Source organism: Populus euphratica, unplaced genomic scaffold (genome assembly GCF_000495115.2).
Source record: "Populus euphratica unplaced genomic scaffold, PopEup_1.0 scaffold667.1, whole genome shotgun sequence".
Lineage (NCBI taxonomy): Eukaryota > Viridiplantae > Streptophyta > Magnoliopsida > Malpighiales > Salicaceae > Populus > Populus euphratica.
In genome coordinates, this window is record NW_011500541.1 from 77,420 (window position 1) to 97,411 (window position 19,992).

The 19,992-nt window shown below is 32.4% G+C and overlaps 2 protein-coding genes across 4 annotated transcripts; both read left to right on the top strand.

Moving 5' to 3' along the window:
* The first annotated feature begins 235 nt into the window (after positions 1-235).
* LOC105115292 (NADP-dependent malic enzyme-like) lies at positions 236-6,460 on the top strand. The gene is made up of 20 exons (XM_011012129.1): positions 236-501; positions 877-1,169; positions 1,774-1,894; positions 2,004-2,078; positions 2,377-2,528; positions 2,635-2,740; positions 2,837-2,902; positions 3,323-3,418; positions 3,534-3,605; positions 3,698-3,781; positions 3,855-3,953; positions 4,152-4,199; positions 4,321-4,374; positions 4,483-4,581; positions 4,688-4,777; positions 4,856-4,933; positions 5,088-5,162; positions 5,254-5,344; positions 5,904-6,032; positions 6,139-6,460. The coding sequence occupies exons 1-20, from the start codon at positions 472-474 to the stop codon at positions 6,225-6,227; spliced, it is 1,947 nt and encodes a 648-aa protein (XP_011010431.1). The 5' UTR covers positions 236-471; the 3' UTR covers positions 6,228-6,460.
* A 3,568-nt stretch (positions 6,461-10,028) lies between these two features.
* On the top strand, positions 10,029-14,781 carry LOC105115293 (uncharacterized). Of its 3 annotated transcripts, none has more exons than XM_011012131.1 (4): positions 10,029-10,461; positions 12,593-12,801; positions 13,285-13,845; positions 14,209-14,781. In XM_011012131.1, the coding sequence occupies exons 1-4, from the start codon at positions 10,140-10,142 to the stop codon at positions 14,224-14,226; spliced, it is 1,110 nt and encodes a 369-aa protein (XP_011010433.1). In that variant the 5' UTR covers positions 10,029-10,139; the 3' UTR covers positions 14,227-14,781. The 3 variants fall into 3 exon arrangements, with proteins under 3 accessions (XP_011010433.1, XP_011010434.1, XP_011010432.1); XM_011012132.1 differs by having other exon boundaries at positions 13,285-13,834; XM_011012130.1 differs by lacking the exon at positions 14,209-14,781 and having other exon boundaries at positions 10,030-10,461; positions 13,285-14,171.
* The last annotated feature ends 5,211 nt before the right edge of the window (positions 14,782-19,992 follow it).

Genomic DNA, 19,992 nt, shown 5'->3' on the forward strand with positions numbered 1-19,992 from the left:
ACCCTCTACCTCTTTTCTTGGATTTAAAAACACCACCTTGTCCGCATCACTTATAATCTCAAGATCACAACCACAAATCCAAACCTATCTGGAAAAAAATAGACCCGCCCACACAGCATTAGGACAGTCTTGTAATATTAGTACAAAACCGGTTACATACATGTCATTTTACAAAGAGAGAGAGAAAGTGAAGAGTTCAGACACGTTTTAAAGCCTCCCCTTCCTCGCAAATTCTATGTTCTCTCTCTCCTCTCTGCTGTGGCGTAGCTTGTTATGAGAGAGAGAGACACTCCCGCGAGAAAGAAGCTCTCTCTCTCTGCCCTTTTATTTATATCTCGGAAGACTCTCTTCCCTGTGTTTGTTTCTTCTCTTTATTGAAAATCTTTCTAGAGAGAGAGAGCTGTTGGTTTCTTCTCTTGTTTAGAGAGCAAGAAAGGAAAGACTGTTTCTTCCTACATTTCACCCTTCAACATGATGTCCTTGAATAGAAGCATCTTTCTGGTAAATAATTAAAACCCAACTCTTAATTCTTTTTATTTTATAATCAATTGCCATTTTTGTCACTCTCACGAAGACAAACAAGAAATGAAGAAATCAGTTTCCAAATATCAAGATTTTCTCTGCATTTCACCTTTTAAATCACCAGATATCTTGATCTTCTTTGTTTTATTCTTTCTGTTAATCTCTTTTTTTTTGGGTTTTATCTTTATTTTTTGGCAAGAACATTTAGTGATGGGATTTAGATGGTAGATTTCCATGTTTTGGCTTTATTTTATTGTTTAATAATTGTTATTTATTTATTTATTTAGAGGAGATAATTACTACTGTTATTCTGGAAAAAAGATTTTTACTTTTTTTTTTTTGGATGTGAAACAGAGTAACGCGGGCATTTCGAGCTCGTCTAGCCCTTTCACAGGGGGGCAGAGAGGATCCGTCCCTTCAGTTCCTTCTTCACTGAGGGTAGTGGCCGTCAATTCCAACAGGGATCGAAACGGGAGCGTTTTGACGGAGGCCACGCGCAAGGACGTGAGAGATGGAGCCGCCTCGTCTTCTGTGATTGACGCCGACTCCAAATCCACCGTTGCTCCTGGTGGGCCCCATGACGTTTACGGTGAGGATGCTGCCACCGAGGAGCAGGTTGTCACCCCCTGGTTTGTCTCTGTTGCCAGGTAATTTAATATACTTACTTCTGGCATTAATTAAATAATTACTGATTTTATTTTTCCTGTAATATTTGAACTTTTTTTTTTTCCTTCTAAATCTTGGGGATACCGATGTTGTTAGCTTTAAATGCTGTTTTAGTGAAGTCAAATGCTATCCTTAAAAATAAAAGGACTAAATTGCAGCTATTGGCATAATTTGCAGAGGGATCGTTTAGACATGTTCCGGTCACTTAATCAAAAAGATGTTGTTCTGTCATGTGCAGAAGAAGTGGTTGTGTGGGATTCCTTTTATGGGTCTTTGTTTTTTTTTTTTTTTTTAAATGAGATCCTATGCAAGTAAATAGATGATGATGTCCTATGGACCACGAGGGGTGTAACAAACTTGGTCACCGTCTTTTTTTTCTTGCCAACTCTCGGTGTAGTTGGACTCTTTTTACTTATTTATGGTTTTATTTTCGTAATAATGCGTTGAACATTGTAATTCTTTTGCTGGTTTGCGTTTCTCTAGTAGATGCGGAATATCTAATCCCACTAGGATTTCCATAACCTATTGAGAAAGACGTGTTGTTTCCTTTTTCTGACTTTATTTTTCTTTGTTTTTTTTCTACAGTGGGTATTCTTTGTTGCGAGATCCACACCACAACAAAGGACTTGCCTTCACTGATAAAGAGAGAGCCGCGCACTACTTGCGTGGCCTTCTTCCCCCAACAGTCGTTTCTCAGGAACTTCAGGTTATTTTTTTTTTCACTCAGTTGCCTTTCCACCAATTCTTTTAGCTTTTTATGTTGGGTTTTGTCTTATACGAAATGCAATTAACCTTTTCGCCACTCTACTTGCCAGGTGAAGAAACTGATGCATATTATTCGCCAATATCAAGTTCCATTACAGAAGTACATGGCTATGATGGATCTTCAGGTAGCCACACAGTTCCCTCTGGTTCCTGGGCTTTAGATTTTATATTTGGGATCATGATTCAACATTCAGAGGTTTCATTGTGTTATTTTATTGTCTCTAATCAACTGATGTTATTGCAAAATATTCTAGATTAAGAAACACACTTTCTTCGCTAGTATATGCCATTCATTTCTGTAGTGCAACTGATGCTACAAGCAACTGTAATTAGTTTTGAAGATAATTAGGAACATAATTCCCATCACAATCTCTACTTTGATTTGGTGGACAAAGTAAAATAAATGCACTACCCTAATTGCAGGAGAGCAATGAAAAATTGTTCTACAAGCTTCTCATTGACAATGTTGAGGAAATGCTCCCTATCGTCTACACTCCAACTGTCGGTGAAGCTTGCCAAAAATATGGGAGCATCTTTGGCCGGCCTCAGGGTCTGTATATTAGTTTGAAAGAAAAGTAAGTTCTGTAGATTCTATTTCTACTTAATCAAATTTCAGTAACTTGCTTTGAATGAATTCTTTCTGAATACCTGTGATGAAGCTTGTAAAACAATCATTTTCAGGGGTTGCATTCATGAGGTTTTGAGGAACTGGCCTGAGAAAAACATTGAAGTCATTGTTGTCACTGATGGAGAGCGGATTTTGGGCCTAGGGGACCTAGGCTGTCAGGTGAGCTCTATCAGAATGCACTCTCTATACTCACGGTACATTGTTTTCATATCTACACATGCATGCAGCTGACTCATCAGTGACTAATGTTCATAGGGCATGGGGATTCCGGTAGGGAAACTAGCTTTGTATACAGCACTTGGTGGAGTTCGTCCTTCGGCTGTAAGTACTATCACCAGAGCACTTCTTCTTTTTTAAGTTTATTTTTGCTTTTCTTGTTCTCTTTCCATTTTAATGCACGTGAATCCAGAAGTCACATGCTCCTCAAATTTACATGATGTGGTTACCTTTTCCAGCTATGTCTATTATTGCATCTGGGTCTGGCATTCTAATCTAGCCTTTCCAACAAAAATTTGCGTTTTCCTGAATGTCTTAATTACACAATGCTGTCATAGCACATTTGTTTCCATCATTTATTAAAATAGCCTGATGGTGTTGTAGGTATCAATAAATTTTCTTTATTGGTTATTATGCTTAAATTGTAGATGATGTGACAATTGATGCAATGCAACAAATATTGCATTTTGTTGTAGTTTCCCTTTTAGTGAAATTGCAAGTGTCAAATTTGGTCAATTATTGCAGTGTTTGCCTGTAACAATTGATGTGGGGACCAACAATGAGAATTTGTTAAACGATGAGTACTACATAGGGCTCAGGCAAAGAAGGGCAACTGGACAGGTACTTTATATGTTTACTTGACTTGGACAGTCTTCCTTTATGCATGTGAGGGTCATTTACAGATCTTACATAATTTTCTGCCGTATTGAAGTGGTATTACTATTCATTTTTCTAGGAATATGCTGAACTGCTACATGAATTCATGTCTGCTGTCAAGCAGACTTATGGCGAGAAAGTCCTCATTCAGGTAGTTGATGATAGGCTTAGACATTTATGTTTATTTCTTTGCTTGTATATACATTTTAAGTTTTATTGAAATCCGCTTATTAAACTTTGCAGTTTGAAGACTTTGCAAACCACAATGCTTTTGATCTGCTTGCAAAATATAGCACAACTCATCTTGTTTTCAATGATGATATTCAGGTAATTCTATTTATTTGTGATAATTTGAGCAGTTGGGCTGGCAAGACTCTAATATCTAATTACTTTATTTCAGGGCACAGCATCAGTGGTCCTTGCAGGGCTTGTTGCAGCCCTAAAGGTAGTTGGTGGAACTTTAGCTGACCACACATTCTTATTTCTTGGTGCTGGAGAGGTGAGTTGATACTGGGGTGTACTGAATGACCCTCTTTCTGTTTGCCAATGACTTTGAAAATAACTGGGGAAATTTGTAGCTTACTAAGTAAACAAGGAAAAGGATAAATTGCTTGCCTTCTATTATTTTATATCGTACTTGTATTGCCATTATCCTCACCCTGCTTGCTCTTCATTTTCTGTTGTTGTCTGATTACAGGCTGGCACTGGAATTGCAGAACTCATAGCCCTTGAGATTTCCAAACAGGTCTCCTAGAGCGCCTTCCTTTTTATCTTGTTCACAATTTGCCCCTTGGATATGATTACTGAAAGCATTGGATGTCAAATAACTTGGGAAAATTATGAATTATACCTGATTCTTTATGCAGACAAATATGCCAGTGGAAGAGACTCGCAAGAAGGTTTGGCTTGTAGACTCAAAGGTAGCAGTGCAAACCTATTGGCTTCTAGCTGTTTGGAGTTGAATGCTCTTTCCTCGTTCCTTTTATTTTATTTCTATCTGTTAAATATTCACACAAATTCCTTTGCAGGGGTTGATTGTTAGTTCCCGCAGGGAATCACTCCAACATTTCAAGAAGCCCTGGGCTCATGAACATGAACCTGTTAAGACACTTCTAGATGCTGTTAATGTACGACTCTCCCTCCCTCCCTCTTCCTCACCATCTGAGCTCCCTTTACCCATCTCATAAGCAAAGATGTCACAGTCTCTTCTTTTTTATTGCCTTGTATCATCAGGACATCAAGCCAACAGTGTTGATTGGAACATCAGGAGTTGGAAAAACATTTACTAAAGAAGTGATTGAAGCCATGGCCTCCTTCAATGAGGTAAATTTCTGTCTGCTCATCTAGTTTTGTGTTGGAGAGCGTGCTCTAAGTAACCGTATTCTATATGACTACGTGCAGAAACCTATAATTCTCTCTCTTTCCAACCCAACTTCACAATCTGAATGTACTGCTGAAGAGGCTTATACATGGAGTCAGGTAATATGAACAGCCAACTTTAATAAATGGGAAATTAACATTATCAAGGAGGCTAGATTTTTCATATGGTTCTTGTTTGGTGTGCTGTTGTCCATTTAGATGACTGGCTGTTGAACAATTATGAGTCTAATAGATCTCTGTTTGTTACTTTCAGGGGCGTGCCATTTTTGCTAGTGGAAGTCCATTTGCTCCTTTTGAATATGAGGGCAAAACTTTCATGCCTGGCCAGGTAGGAAGTTCATAGAATTAGGTTTTCTTTATTTTATTTATTTGATAAATTGAAAATTGACTTTGGTTTTTACCTTTTTGCTGTCATTCAGGCAAACAATGCATACATTTTCCCTGGATTAGGTCTGGGTCTAATAATGTCTGGTGCAATCCGTGTCCATGATGACATGTTGCTGGCTGCCTGTGAGTGAACTAAAAATTTAAATGTAACCATCATTATGCAATTTTTGTCTTGCCATTACATGAAATAACTAGGTCCTATTATATCAATATGCAGCACCCTTCATAACTCCCAAATCTTTTTGATATTTATAAGTATTTGTTTTTTTCATTCCCCGGGATTGATCACAGTATCTTATTGAAATTTGATCACATGATTCTGAGTTGGGAAATTTCTGGGAGGAATGATGAGGATGCAACTTAATTACAGCTAATGTTATATAGTTCTTTACTCTTAGGATTTTGTTCCTTTTTTTTTTTTCGGTAGTAATGTCTTGAAGAACTATCCACAATTTTTCATGTTGGTGGCTAAAATTCTCAATTATGCCTCCTGGAATTTTCATACTAATCAAGAGAAATGTTTGTTTTTGTTTTGGTATCTGTTATACAATTTGGAATAAATATATTTTCCTCTTGTAGTTCTCAATGTCAGTATGTTTAGGTAGATGAATATTAGGAAGAATTAATTCTTAGGTTTTCATTGATAACTGATTCCTTCTTTTTACTGGTTTTCCTGGTACAGCGGAAGCTTTGGCTGCTCAGGTGACCCAGGAGAACTTTGATCAGGGACTTATCTACCCTCCATTCAAAAATATCAGAAAGATTTCAGCAGAGATTGCTGCGAAAGTAGCTGCTAAAGCTTACGAGCTTGGTGAGTTTTTTTTTTTGTTGGTTACGTTTCATTCTTCTGCAATCTGCTCATATGGATCTCTAGTAGATCCAAAAGTGTATACGAACTTCAATATCGCCTTATGTAGGTTTGGCTACGCGCGTTCCTCCGCCAAGGGATCTGGTGAAGCATGCTGAGAGCTGTATGTACAGCCCTGCTTATCGAAGCTACCGGTGAAGTGATGTGAGCTTCAAATCAGTCCTAGGCTCAGGAAAAGAAAAGTCCATTTTCAATACAATAATCAGCTGGGCTTCCATTTGTTGTTTGTTCTTTTGTTAATTTTTTTGGGGACTTCTTGCTCTTCCCAGTGTTGTAACTGTGTTAGGCATTTGGTAGGTAAGAAGCAACAGTAGGTGCTGGTAGTTGGATGAATGCAGTCAGATACAGCATGAAAAAGTTGTTGAAGACTTGAAAAAAAAAATTACTTGAAAATGAAAAACTCTAAAGTGTTCATTGGATTGCGTTTAGACCGAATATCTCTGGGATCCAACCAATGCACTTGCTCGGAAGTCCCTCCCCTATCCTGACAGTATCCGAGGAAAGAAGTGGAGGTTTATAATACATTATTTTTATTATTATTGTACATATGACTATAGGGCGTGGGAAATCACTGTTTTCCCCGCCTAAATGACTAGATGCACTGTGGATTACTGTTGTAATCCACAGTGCAATTTTTTTTTCATTTTTTTTCGAACTTTCCCCCTATTTTTACTGTTTCTAAATTACTTTTCTTTTGTTTTTTCAACTTTCATATGTTTTCTTTTCTTTTTTCTTTTCATTTATTTTTTTTAAATTAGTTTTATTGATTTTATTTTTTAAATATTGAGTCAATTAAAAATTTAATTTTATAATTTTTTTTAAAGGTATTTTTTTACATAATTCTTCAATTTTATTTTTTTATTTTTTTCCATAAGTTTTTTCTTATAAGACTATAGATTAATACAGTTTTTTCTCATACGGTTTTTTTAATTTTTTTTATGTTTTTATTTTTTATAATATTTTATTTCAAAATTATTTTTGTTAATTCTATTTTTTTAATATTAAGTTGTTTAAAATTTAACTTTGTAATAAAGTTTAATTATGTGAGGAAAGTATTGTAACTTTTCTCATAAAACATTGTAGAAACATTGTAGATTGTTACAGTATCTTTTCATGTAGCTTTTTTTTATAATTTTTTTAAAATTATTTTTTTCAATTTTATTTTTTTAATATCGAGCTGTTTGAGAATTATAATTACAAGTTATTACAAATAAAATTATGTGGGGGAAGCATTGTAGCTTTCATCATAAAACACTATAAATTGCTATATTGTTTTTAACATGAATTTTTTTCTTTTTTTAGTGTTTTGTTGTTATTTTTTAAAATTATCTCTATTGATTTTTTTTAATATCGAGCTGATTAAAAATTTAGTTTTGTAATTGTTTTTTAAAGAATTATTGCAATGTTTTTTCATATAATTTTTTATGATTTTTTTAAAATTATTTTTATCGATTTTTTTTAATATTGAGTTGATTAAAAATTATAATTATAATAAAACTAAATCATATGGGGAAAACGTTGTAGTTTTTCTCATAAAACATTATCAATTGCTATAATGTTTTTTCTGATAGGTTTTTTTTCCTTCCAAAATTATCTTTGTTGCTTTTTTTTAATATTAAGTTTGTAGAAAATTTAACTTTGTAATTTTTTTTATTTTTTATTAACAAACAATCTAAATTCTTTTTTTCCATCACGAAATATTTACTTCATCATAACTTTAGTTTTTATTACTTATCTAGCGTTTATACACAATTATAACACTATCAAGTGTATTTGTTTTATAAGCCCATGGCCGTACGCGGGCATGTCATCTTGTGATAATTAAAATATATTAAAATAATATTTTAAAAAATAAAAATAATTAAAAATAGAAAAGTAATTTGTTTTAAAAATTACTATCGAAATGCAAAAATAAACCAAACTTTACAACGAAGGAGTGTTTCATGCCAACCTTGTTCCATGCTTGATGTGATTACAATTTATGAGGATCAATAATGTGTATTGAGCTGATGTCATCCTTTTATCCTTTTTTTTTTACTCAAAAAAGTAAAATTATCATATTAATTCATGTATTTTTTTTTAATTTTAACATGGTTTTCATATAATATAATAAATTTTAATATTTTTTTAATTATTATGAATTTGATTCAAATATTTTTCTTGTTTTTAAGATTTTTAAATATATTTTAAAGATAATTGTAACAGCGTTAACAAGTTTTTTTAACTTTCAATTACACATATGGATATAATATTTTCATATATTTTTTTAACTTGTTTAAATATTTTCAGTTTAAACAAGAGAGATATTGAAAAAAAAATTATGTTTGATAAATAAATGTTGTGATTATTTAAAATGGCTTTCATTTAAAAAAAAACTATTTTTATATAATTAGATAAAACAATTGAAATATGAGAATAAATATTTTAATATACATTTTTATTTTAGTTTCATAACTTAATCTTTGATTTAAATCAACAAATTTGTTAGCATGCATATATATATATATATATATATATATTTCTCAATTTATTTTATTGAATGCATAATATTAGCTTTATTTTGAAATGAAAATTATAAAAAATTACAGAACAACTATATTTTTTTAGTTTACTAATAATATTAAAAAAAATCATTGAGATTTGAATAAGTTTTTTATTTATATAAACTAGTAACATTATATTAATAAAAAAATAGAGTAGAGGTTAAGGGTATTTTTTTTAAGGGGCGTATTCAATAAAAAAAACTACTAATCCTGTATATTCCGTCGCTGGCACATTTCAACTAACTACAAGAGACTTTGAGCGGATGCTATTTTTAAGGTAACTTTAAATTACTATTACAGGATAGAAGAGATAAAAATAAAGAAGATAAGATAGAAAAAAAAATAAAAAAATTGCATTTAATAATAATATAAAAATAATAATTGTCTCTGTATTATATTTAGTTAAGGTAGATAATACAAAATAAAATATAAAAAATTATTTTATTTTTACTATGTATTTTTATCAAGCTTATATATTTTTAAAAATAATTAGATATTGTTATTTTTTACTTTAATTTATTAAGTGTTGAGATAAATAATAATATAATAACTTTAGTTATGAAAGTAGAAATGACTTGATTAGTTAGTTCATATAGGGCCTGGATTGACCCTAATTTAAGAAAAAATAGAGGAATAATTGACTTGATCTAACCCGGTCAAAAACTCAGGTTAATCCAATATAAAACATGAGTAAAAAACTTGTTGACTCTTTTAAAAAAACTTTTTGGTTAAAACAAGATTGTTTTAATTATTATTATTATTATTGGTTAGTTAGGTTGATTTTCCTGACCTGTGACTTGAGCTTTATCTCAAATCAACTCTTGAATCGAGTTTTAAAACTATGATAATAACTATTTTTATTCATACATTGACTCGACTCAACTTGTGTTGACCCTCTCGACCTATAGCCTGGACTTTGCTCTAGCCTACCTCCAATCTGAGTTTTAAAACTATGATAATAATAATTTTTATCTTTGCATAGAGCCAGGTCAGCCTGAGTGGACCCTCTCAATTCATGCCACAAGTTGACTCTCAAATCAAGTTTTTAAATTATGATAATAATTAATAAGAAAGTTTAAGAGATTTACTGGTTTTATGTTTTATTTTTTAAAATATTAAAATGAATTTTCAAAGAATTTATTAAATTATTTTGAATATACACTATTAAAATAGTCAGAACAAAATTATTTTAAATCTACCAGCAAACTAATTAAAAGATTATCATCAAATAAAAAAAAATCCATAATAAAACCCTATCAACCATTTTCAATGTATCTAAATATTTCTAATTAAGGGAAAAAAAACATTAATAAGTCATAAGGACAACAATGTCAATTCACTGGTTGCGTCAACGAACGATCCCCCTCTTTCCTTTGATTAAATCCCCTCCTACAATTTCCGAAACACCCTCTCCCTCACACACATCCAAACGAAGAGAGATTGAACTATCCATTCAATTTTATCCAACTCGGTTTTATTAGGTGTTGATTCCGCCGAGACACTCACCATGACTCGGCGGTGTTCGCATTGCAGCAACAACGGCCACAACTCTCGAACCTGTCCCACGCGTTCCTCTCTTGCGTCTTCGTCTTCTGCTCCGTTATCTGGAGTCAAGCTCTTTGGCGTCAGGCTCACCGATGGGTCAATTATTAAAAAGAGTGCTAGCATGGGAAACTTGTCGGCGCACTACCATTCCTCTTCATCAGCCGCCGCGTCACCTAATCCTGACTCTCCTGTATCTGATCGCATCCATGATGACGGCTATTTGTCCGATGACCCCGCTACCCATGCTAGCTGCTCTACCAGTCGACGCGGAGACAGGAAAAAAGGTTTCTTTCTTCTTTCTGTTTTTTGTTTCACTGGCTTGAGTGAAATTTGTTCTAAACACACACACACACACACACAAATATATATATCTGTGTTTAGGAATGTCGTTTTTATTTTGTTTTGTTTTGTTTTTTAAAATTTATCTGATTTTGATGATGCTTCGTAGATACGGTTGCGGGAGAACGTTAGCGATTTGATACTGATGATCATGTAATTTCTTATAATATCAATCATTGTATTTTTTCCGTTTCGCCCCCTCGTTTTTGGAAGAATAATTTTGATTTTTCTTGGTTTCTGTGTGCTATTAAGTTTAGTTGGTCGGCTAGTTAGGAGTCTTGAACTAATTTGTGGGTTTTTGAGTGTCAATTATGTTTAGTTGCTTGGTTAATGAGCTGTCTCCGAGAAGCCTGGAATCAAAGTGGGATATATATTAGGTAGGCCGAGATAGGGGAACTTGAGGAGATCGCAATCTGGGGCCGGGAGGGTGTGTGTGTTTGAATCACTGATTAAAGAGAGATTGGTTATGTTTATTTATTTCTCTACCAAGTAGTGTACTTGTAATTTTTTTTAGAAATCATTCGTATTGTTTTGTCCATTTATTTTTCTCTCTTTTATTGATCTTGGAGCTTTTTAAAAACTTGAACTTTTAGATTAACTTTTCAGGTTTATTGTGCAAGACGGACAACTAGTTGTCTTTGTGCATTTGGTTTAGTTGTCGTGAAATCCCAGAGAGATTCTTTCGGGGACCACATGATCAATTGATTCATTATTTGCTTCTCTTTGAAACTTAGACTGTTTGCTTCATTTATATGCTTTGAGAATATGAGACAATTGCATCATTTGAGATTTATATGACCTGTGCTTACAATGAGTGCAAATTTTATCACTGTCTTTCATCACAAGAAGACCACCAGTTATATATTTATTTTCCTTTCCTCATGTCTGGAGTTTGTCCTGAAATTCTCTAGGTAAAAACTAATTTTCTAGCTTTGGGTTTTGCTGTAAATTTCTTTATTAGTGGTTCTATTTTCTTTGGAAGACTTTTCATTCTTTGTTTTCTAAAACAGTTTGGAAGATGTGTTACAAAGTTAAAAGTTAATCAGAAATTGTAGATGAACTCATTACTCATCTTTTTGGTAATGTGACTTTAAAAATACAATTCTAGTAATAGGCATGTGTTGTGAATGTTGTGACTGTCAAATTATAATGGACAAGTTGAGGTTGCTGCTTTCTTGAAAATTGGAACAATGTTAAGGATGTGTAAAGGATTTGCACCTTCAACTGTTGAAAAGGGTGATCTTAACGTTTTTTAAATTTACCAAGTATTTTGCAATAAACAAAGGGATAGATGAATTGCAACTGCAAGACATTGTGCTAAAGAGCCAAGTTATCATGATAATCGTGAAATTACAGTTAATCTTATCTTTCTGTCCTTTTTCTCCCGCTGGAGCAATATCTTTTCTATCCAAATAATTTATTTTGGTCTTCAAAGATCCTTGTGCTCTTTGATTTGGAACTTTAGGTAAGTGATGGTAGTATTGAATCAAGAGGTGAAGAGTACTTGGCTTAGACAGCTAGTATTTAACTTCATGATGATTGGGAATAGTGCCCTGTTATAAATCATCTACTAATGGTAGGATGTCGATTGTAGTCTATGAAAAGAGAAAAAAAAAAAACGCGCTTTATTTTTTTGTTGACCATCTGACTTTTGAGCTTTGATATTGGTGGTAGCACTGCCATTACTCAGTCATTGCCCCACTAAATTTGGCCATTCTGAAGATCATAATACTTCACTTTCCCTCAGCTTCTATTTTCAATAAAAGTAACAGCTGCAATTCCTGAAAAGAAAAAAAACTAAGGCGTAGTTCACCTACTGAGTCAAATTTATCTCTTGGCTATATGTCACTTCTTGGATGACTAGAGCTGTGTGTGTCTGGTGGTTTTGTAAAATTGACTTTTTGTGTCATGTTAGATAATATAATGTGCTACTTCTCCGAGTATTATAGTGAAGGGATGATTTTTCAACAGTAATTTTAGAGAATTATCTACAGGCTGAGATGGCCAAAGTTATCATATTATTAGTTTACTATTTACTGGAGCAGCTGGCTTATGTGTTTTGTATTTGTTTTTTAGGTGTCCCGTGGACTGAAGAGGAGCATCGGCTGTTCTTAATTGGTCTACAGAAGTTGGGAAAAGGAGATTGGCGTGGAATAGCACGGAACTTTGTGGTATCTAGGACTCCCACTCAGGTAGCAAGCCATGCTCAGAAATTTTTCATCCGCCAGAGCAATGCCACTCGGAGAAAGAGACGGTCCAGCCTTTTTGATATGGTTCCAGAAATGGTCTGTCATACTTCCTTTATCTTCATTTCTCATCTTTATAATCACACCTGTATCTATGTGGAAAGACTTATATTTGCATGCCAGTGGTATTTGGTTTAAATGTGCTGGCTCTTCGGGGGAGTGGGGGTGGGGGTTTCCCATATCTTTTCATGCTACATGCATACAGAAGATTAATTACGTTGTAATGCCCAAAGTCAATAGAAATATGAAATAGATGTGTGAAGTGGTTCCCTTTCACTGAAAGCGGTGAGATGCACTGCATGGTGTGGTATGAATGTGATTCAGCAGAATTTTTAATCAAATTTTCTTTTCTTGTCCTTATTGCTGTTCCCTTGAACTGTTTTTGCGTATTCTGTTGAAAGGTACTTGTTCTGCTTAGCTGTGCCCTGTAGTGTCCCGCCAGTTAATGCTGGGGCTAGATGAATTCATTTGTAATATCATTGATGCCTTAAAACTGAAATTACTTTGTTATATTTTTCCCAGGCAACAGATCCACAGCCAGTTCCAGAAGAACAAGAGTTGCCATCTTCTCAGGCAGGAGATGCTGATAATGTAGATGCACTACCCTCATTGAATCTCTCTCTCAAGCCAGAATTTGAACCCATGGATACTGAATCTCAAGAACCAGTCAAGGAACGTGATAAAACTGTGATGGGGTTTAGTGAATTCAAACCAGCTGTTCCTAGTTCAAGTGAATTTGTCCCAATAGTCTCAGGGTCGAATGAATTCACAGCAGTTCCTGGATTTTTCCCAGCTTACATGCCCGTTCCTTATCCATATTGGGCTCCAAATACCACACCCTTTGAAGAAGGTAAGGGCGCTGCAACATCACGTCACGAGGTCCTAAAGCCAGTTCCAAGCATTCTCAAGGAGCCTTTCAATGTGGACGAACTGGTTGGCATGTCTCATCTCAGTCTAGGAGAGATTGAGAGACGCCACAGGGAGCCTTCACCGCTCTCCCTGAAACTAATTGGGGAGGCACCAAGGCAGTCCGCATTTCATGCAAGTGCTCCAGCCAGTGGATCAAATTTAAGTAATGGCAAGGCTAGTCCCATCCAAGCAGTTTGAATTCATATTTTATGTCATGCTCTTATAACATAGGGTAACCATGATCGGGTTTGATATATGTTCTATTATTCTTTCTAATTGTAAACGTCTAGAAGTATAAATAATTGAATGGGTAGAGTCAACATGTTGCCTATTTATCCTCCAGTCCTTTAACATGTTAGCTTGAGCATGGATCATTCTTACCTTGGCACTGTGCATCTGTTACTGCATGCATTCCAGATTTTCAGTAGGTTGATGAACTTGGAAGCTTCCATTTGACTTGGAGATGTAATAGGGATATTGTTAAATCCCAAAATTCTCAATCATTGAAAACTGAAATGCGCACTGCTGTGATTTCAGGTGGCACCAAAAGGTTGAACTCTTAAGAGCCATCTTTAGTTGATGATCTATGACCTCTCTCTCTCTCTCTCTCTCGGCAAATGTAGCATTTAGGAGGCAAGTCCGATCCAAACCATGCTTCCTTTGTGGCCATGCTTACATCTCCGTCTTCTCTAGGGCTGTTTGTCCTAGCTGCCGCCGCCGCCTGCCTGCCTGCCTAGGCACCAGCATAAAGACAATGCATGTACATTCTTCCGTATATGACGTATGAACACCGGTGACGCTGCCACCAAGTATGCCTAAATCCTGTATCTAACAAGAACTGGGTTTCTATCCTTGAGCTACCAAATTGTAAATATAGCTCTCCTTAAAATAACGATGCTGGGTTGTTTTCCACTAGGTACAACCATACAAGCCACTTGAAGTTCTATCTCTTTATTTGCTTACTGGCCTATTCTTTATATTTAATCTCTCAATTTTATCCAATCTGGTTGCCGCTCCCTTCAGGTTATTAATTGCAAGAGGTTATAGGGAATGCATGTGTTCTTTTTTAATTTTGTATGTGTAATTCATTAATAAATCTAGTCCAGCACATGTTTAATTTCTATGATAAAATGATAGCAAGAACACGCGCAATATATAAATATATAAATGTGTGTGTGTGCATATACATAAAGGAAACTATCATACTTTGTGTCATCTCAATCAATGACTCGTGTGCTTGAAACAAGTACCTATCCTTTTTATCTTGATATTCATCATGAAGTATATGCTTTTGATTAATGTACGTGGACCAATACCTCTAAATTTATTAACTTTAATGTGGTCATGAAAGTCACATTTTTCAATATTCTCTCACTTGATTGAATGAATGATCACATTAAACTTATTTATGAATCAATTCCTACATAACCATAATGAAAGAAAACAAATAACACTTAACTAAAAAAATAACTAAGATGTATCATGGTAGTTTTGCATCAATTATATGACATAATTCTTTCCATACATAGTACTAGTATTTATTAGAATAAATCGTTATTGAGAAAATTATATGACATAATTCTTTCCATACATAGTACTAGTATTTATTAGAATAAATCGTTATTGAGAAAAGATATGTACTATGACATCATGTACAAATTATAAATATTCCCACTATTATGTTAAAATATTACATCTTTCTATATCATCAAATAATATACACTAAAAAATAAGGAAAAAGAACAAATTAATAAATAAATAAATAATTTGTACATAAAACCAAGGGAAGATGTGAGCCACAATCACAACTACCTGTACATACACATGCTTTTTTAAAAGTAAATAAATAAATAAATAAAGAGAGAGAGAGAGAGAGAGTGTGTGTGAGACTCTAGCTGACCTACATATAGGTGGTATGATTACCTTTCTAATTTCTCATCTATAAAATCCTCTTTTCCTTCCTTTCATTTTTACTCAACCCATACATTCAACAAATACAAAAGTGTGTAGAAATGACAAGTTCCTCAGGTCATCATATAAGAAATATTTATATTTTTGGTGGATCTAGTCCTGAGAAAGAAAAGGAGTTTTTAGAATCAGCAAATCATCTTGGTCAAGTGCTAGTTGAGAGAAAAATTCATTTAGTGTATGGGGGAGGCAGTCTTGGGTTAATGGGAGGTGTGTCAATAGTTGCATTTTTAGGAGGTAGTAAAGTTTTGGGGGTCGTCCCCGAAGCTTTAGCACAAGGGGACATCATTGGAAAAACAATTGGAGAGGAACTTCAGGTCTCCACAATGTCAGCTCGAATGAATGCAATGTTTAACCATGCTGATGCCTTCATTGCTTTACCAGGTGGTCTAGGCACATTGGAAGAGATCTTTCATATTTTCTCTTGGGCTCAACTGCACATTCACCATAAACCTATAGGTTTGTTAAATGTTAATGGTTATTATGATAAGTTATTATGAAAAACAAATTAATAATGTTAGTTAAACATAATGTATCTAAAATAACTAGAAGCCAATAGTCAAATCAAATATAATTTAAATGTTTGTTATGCAGTTTAAGCACCAATGTTTTGGTTAATGGAAAATCATCATCTTAGTACCGATATGCTCCCTAGACACCTTTTTATGTCACATTATTTTTTTTGACAACAAGATATCTTAACTCTATATGCTATGAATTGCTTGAACACTAATTGTTTTTGAAGAAGAAAACAACAATCGAGTTGTTACATATTACTTTGATAGGCTTAGAAATAAAATAAACTATTCAAAGTTCTAAAAAAATTCCTCAACCAAATTACTTGGGAGATAGCCTCATAACGTGTCACAAATTCAACTTTCATGGTAGAAGAGGCAATGAAATTCTATTTGATTTCTTTTTCATAAAATAACATCTTCACCTAATAAAAATATGTAACTTCATATTACCTTTAACAAGTTAACTCATCCATGAGGTTTGAATATGAGTCTCTAGTGATTCCAAATGAATTATTAAGTTTATAAGTGAGCTGATGATCTTTTATTTATTAAATTAATTGCACAATTTTCTTTGTAATTTTTTAGTGTTACATTATAGGATTGCTTTGATATCTAGCCAACATTCCAACAACAAAACTAGGATCGAAATGAGTACATGTTTGAGCATACATTAATCGTCAACAACATAAGCATATGTAATATTTTTCATTTGTTTTTGCACAATTATCTTTATAAGGCTTCGATTTATAATGAGTTTATCACATTTCATGATAGCAACTAGACTTGGTGAACAACTTTTCATATTAAATCTTTTAAGAACTTTGTTAATATAAGTATTTTGAGATAAACTGAGAATTCTCTTAGATCTATCATTATAAATTTTGATGTCTAAAACAAAAGAGGCGTCTTTGATATCTTTTATCTTAAAGTTCTTAAAAAGAAAATTTTAGTATTAGTCAATAGACCTAGATTATTACTAGTAAATGATATATCATTTATATATAGAATAAAAAAAATATAAACTTGCTCCCACTAATTTTAAGATATATGCACTCATTAGTATCATTTCCTTTAAATTCAAAAAAAATAATAGTATCATGAAACATAAGATGCCATTGGCAAAAAGCTTGATTAAGATTTTTTAATCTAGAAACTAATCTTTTTCTTGCTCCTTAAGACCTATAAGATGTTTCATTTAAATGTCTTCTTATTCATATTTAAAAATATTGCTTTCATATCTATTTGATATAATTCTTAATCATAATGATCAATTAAGCCATAAAAATTCTAAAAAAATCTTTCTTTGACATTGAAAAAAAAATATCTTATTATAATTGATTTTCCCTTTAGAGTAAATCTTTTAGTAATTTGTTGAACCTTATAATGAATAATTTGACCTTTAGAATTTTATTGAGTGGCAAAAGCTACTTATGTTGAATTGAAATAACTCTATAAAATAATGCAAATAATTTCCAAACTTAGTTTTTATATATAGATGTCATTTTATCTATCAATTTTTCCAATTCATTATTTCTTATGGCTTACATAAACATCATAAGATCACTTTTAATATAATAAGAACCCCTTGTAAATATACAATCTAAAATAGCATGATTTATTTTCCTTATATTTTTACATAAATTTTTCCTTTTGAGTGAATTTGTTAGTAACTTGTTGAGCCTTATAAAGAACAATTTCACTTTTAGAATTTTGTTGAGTTGTAAAAAATCACTTATGTTGAATTGAAATAACTCCATAAAGTAATGTAAACAATTTTCAAACTTGGTTTTTATATATAGATGTCATTTAATCTATTAATTTTTCTGATTCATTACTTTTTATGGCTTACATAAACATCATAAGATCACTTTTAATCATAATAAGAACCCTGATAATTATACAATCTAAAATAGCATGATTTTTTTTTCTTATAGATTTACATAAATTTTCTACAATGACAATATCTTCTAGTTCATTAGGTCTACTTTCCTTGACGATATTAATAATAGTATCGTGAGTTCTTAATTGATTTTTATTGCATCAACTTGATCAAATATGAAAAAATTAACTTTATTTTTTTTAAAGCAAGTCAACCTTTTCTTTTTATCATGACTTTCACTATCAATTTTTTTTCCAAGAACTTTGCAATACTTGGTTCTAGTAATGAATATGATAATAAACTCTTTTAAACCTTTATAGATAACCAATAAATAAATAACTTATGATCTTATGATCCAATTTTCTTTTATTGAGGTTATAAAACTTTGGTTTAACAGGACAACTTTAAATATATTAATGATTTAAACTTGATTTCCTACCTGCTTATAACTTAAAAAAAATAAAAAATAGGTACACTTTTACTATTAACCTTGTTTAAAACATATAAGGTTGTTTTGATAGTTATACTCCATAATAACTCAAGTAAAGAGTGTCACTATTATACACCTTACTATATCTAATAGAGTTTGGTTATACCTTTCAGTTACACCATCCTACCATAACATCCTAGGCATTGTATATTGTGTGCTACAATTCCTTTTTATTTTTATTTTTATGTAAAGGTCCTAAATTACAACCAATTTCATTATAATGTTTATAATACTCACCACCCCTTTTAGATATTACAACTTTAATTTTTTGATTTAATTGATTTTTAAGTTTTCTTTAAATATCTTGAAGATATTTAAAATATCAAATTGTTTCTTAAATAGGAAAATACATCCTTAGAGATAATTAATAAAAGTAATGAAGTACCTTTCTCATATATATTTATGTTTATTACTTCTAAAAATTCTTGACTTTGTATAATACCTTTTTTGTAACTATGTTTTGATTTCCTTTAATACAATTATACACTTGTTGAAATTCATAAAGTCAAGAACTTGTGATATACCATAGTTTATTAGTCCTTTTAGCATTTCTTTGGAAATATGGCCTAACCATTCATGCCATGACATAGAAAAGGCTTATTTTAATGGGATTGTTCGATGCCAATGTTAGTGTTATATGTAGTGTAAGTAAGGATTGAGAAAAGTAAATGTTAATGTTATATGTAGTGTAAGCAAGGATTGTCAATGTTCAACTTGTACAATCCAACACATAGAATCTTGAAACCATTGAAAATATCATTTTTGTATAACTCAACAATTTATCTTGCAAAATAAAAAGTATAGCCTTCAATGCTAAGATGGGAAATATAAATTAAATTTTGAGAGAATTTAGGTATATAAAACGTACAAATCTAAAATATATTTGGAATCAATAAAACGATAGGTTTTGATAACTATAACTAATGATTTATTCCTCGTAATAATTGTATTTTCTTATTCATTTAGAGGGTGGGTAGTAAAAAATCCCTGCATAGACTTAGAAACATGATTTTTAACACTAATTTCCAACAACCAAGCATTAGAAGGAACACCAGTAAGATTTGTCTCAAACATTATTAAAAGAAATTATCTTAATTTTTTTAAAAATTTTTCTTTTATGAAAATATTTCTTGATGTGCCCTTTATTTTTACAAAAAATGACACCTTACATTGCCAATATTTATGTTACTTGATGTAGCTAGTCCCTTTTCTTTACACGGTGGTCACCTCTTATTCCTTTAGCCTTAATGAACTTGTTCTTATTATTCTCTCGAGGTATATAGACCTTTGCAAACCTTTTCTCTTCATTTTTTTTCTTGTTGAACATATAGAGAGTTTATTGATGATCTATGTGTCCTTTTATATGTTATAATGTATCCTGAATAAACAAAATTGAGAAGGAAGAGAGATAAAAATAAATTGAAATATAAATGATTTTGAGATGATCATATTTAAAATTAAGTTGT

Bases quoted from the DNA above. Each gene is read 5' to 3' on its own strand.
- LOC105115292 (XM_011012129.1), top strand. From the start codon at position 472: ATGATGTCCTTGAATAGAAGCATCTTTCTG. The intron at 4,582-4,687 runs GTACGACTCTCC...TTGTATCATCAG, and splicing joins CACTTCTAGATGCTGTTAAT to GACATCAAGCCAACAGTGTT. The intron at 5,345-5,903 runs GTGAGTGAACTA...TTCCTGGTACAG, and splicing joins TGACATGTTGCTGGCTGCCT to CGGAAGCTTTGGCTGCTCAG.
- LOC105115293 (XM_011012130.1), top strand. From the start codon at position 10,140: ATGACTCGGCGGTGTTCGCATTGCAGCAACAACGGCCACAACTCTCGA. The intron at 10,462-12,592 runs GTTTCTTTCTTC...TTTGTTTTTTAG, and splicing joins ACGCGGAGACAGGAAAAAAG to GTGTCCCGTGGACTGAAGAG. The intron at 12,802-13,284 runs GTCTGTCATACT...TATTTTTCCCAG, and splicing joins TTGATATGGTTCCAGAAATG to GCAACAGATCCACAGCCAGT.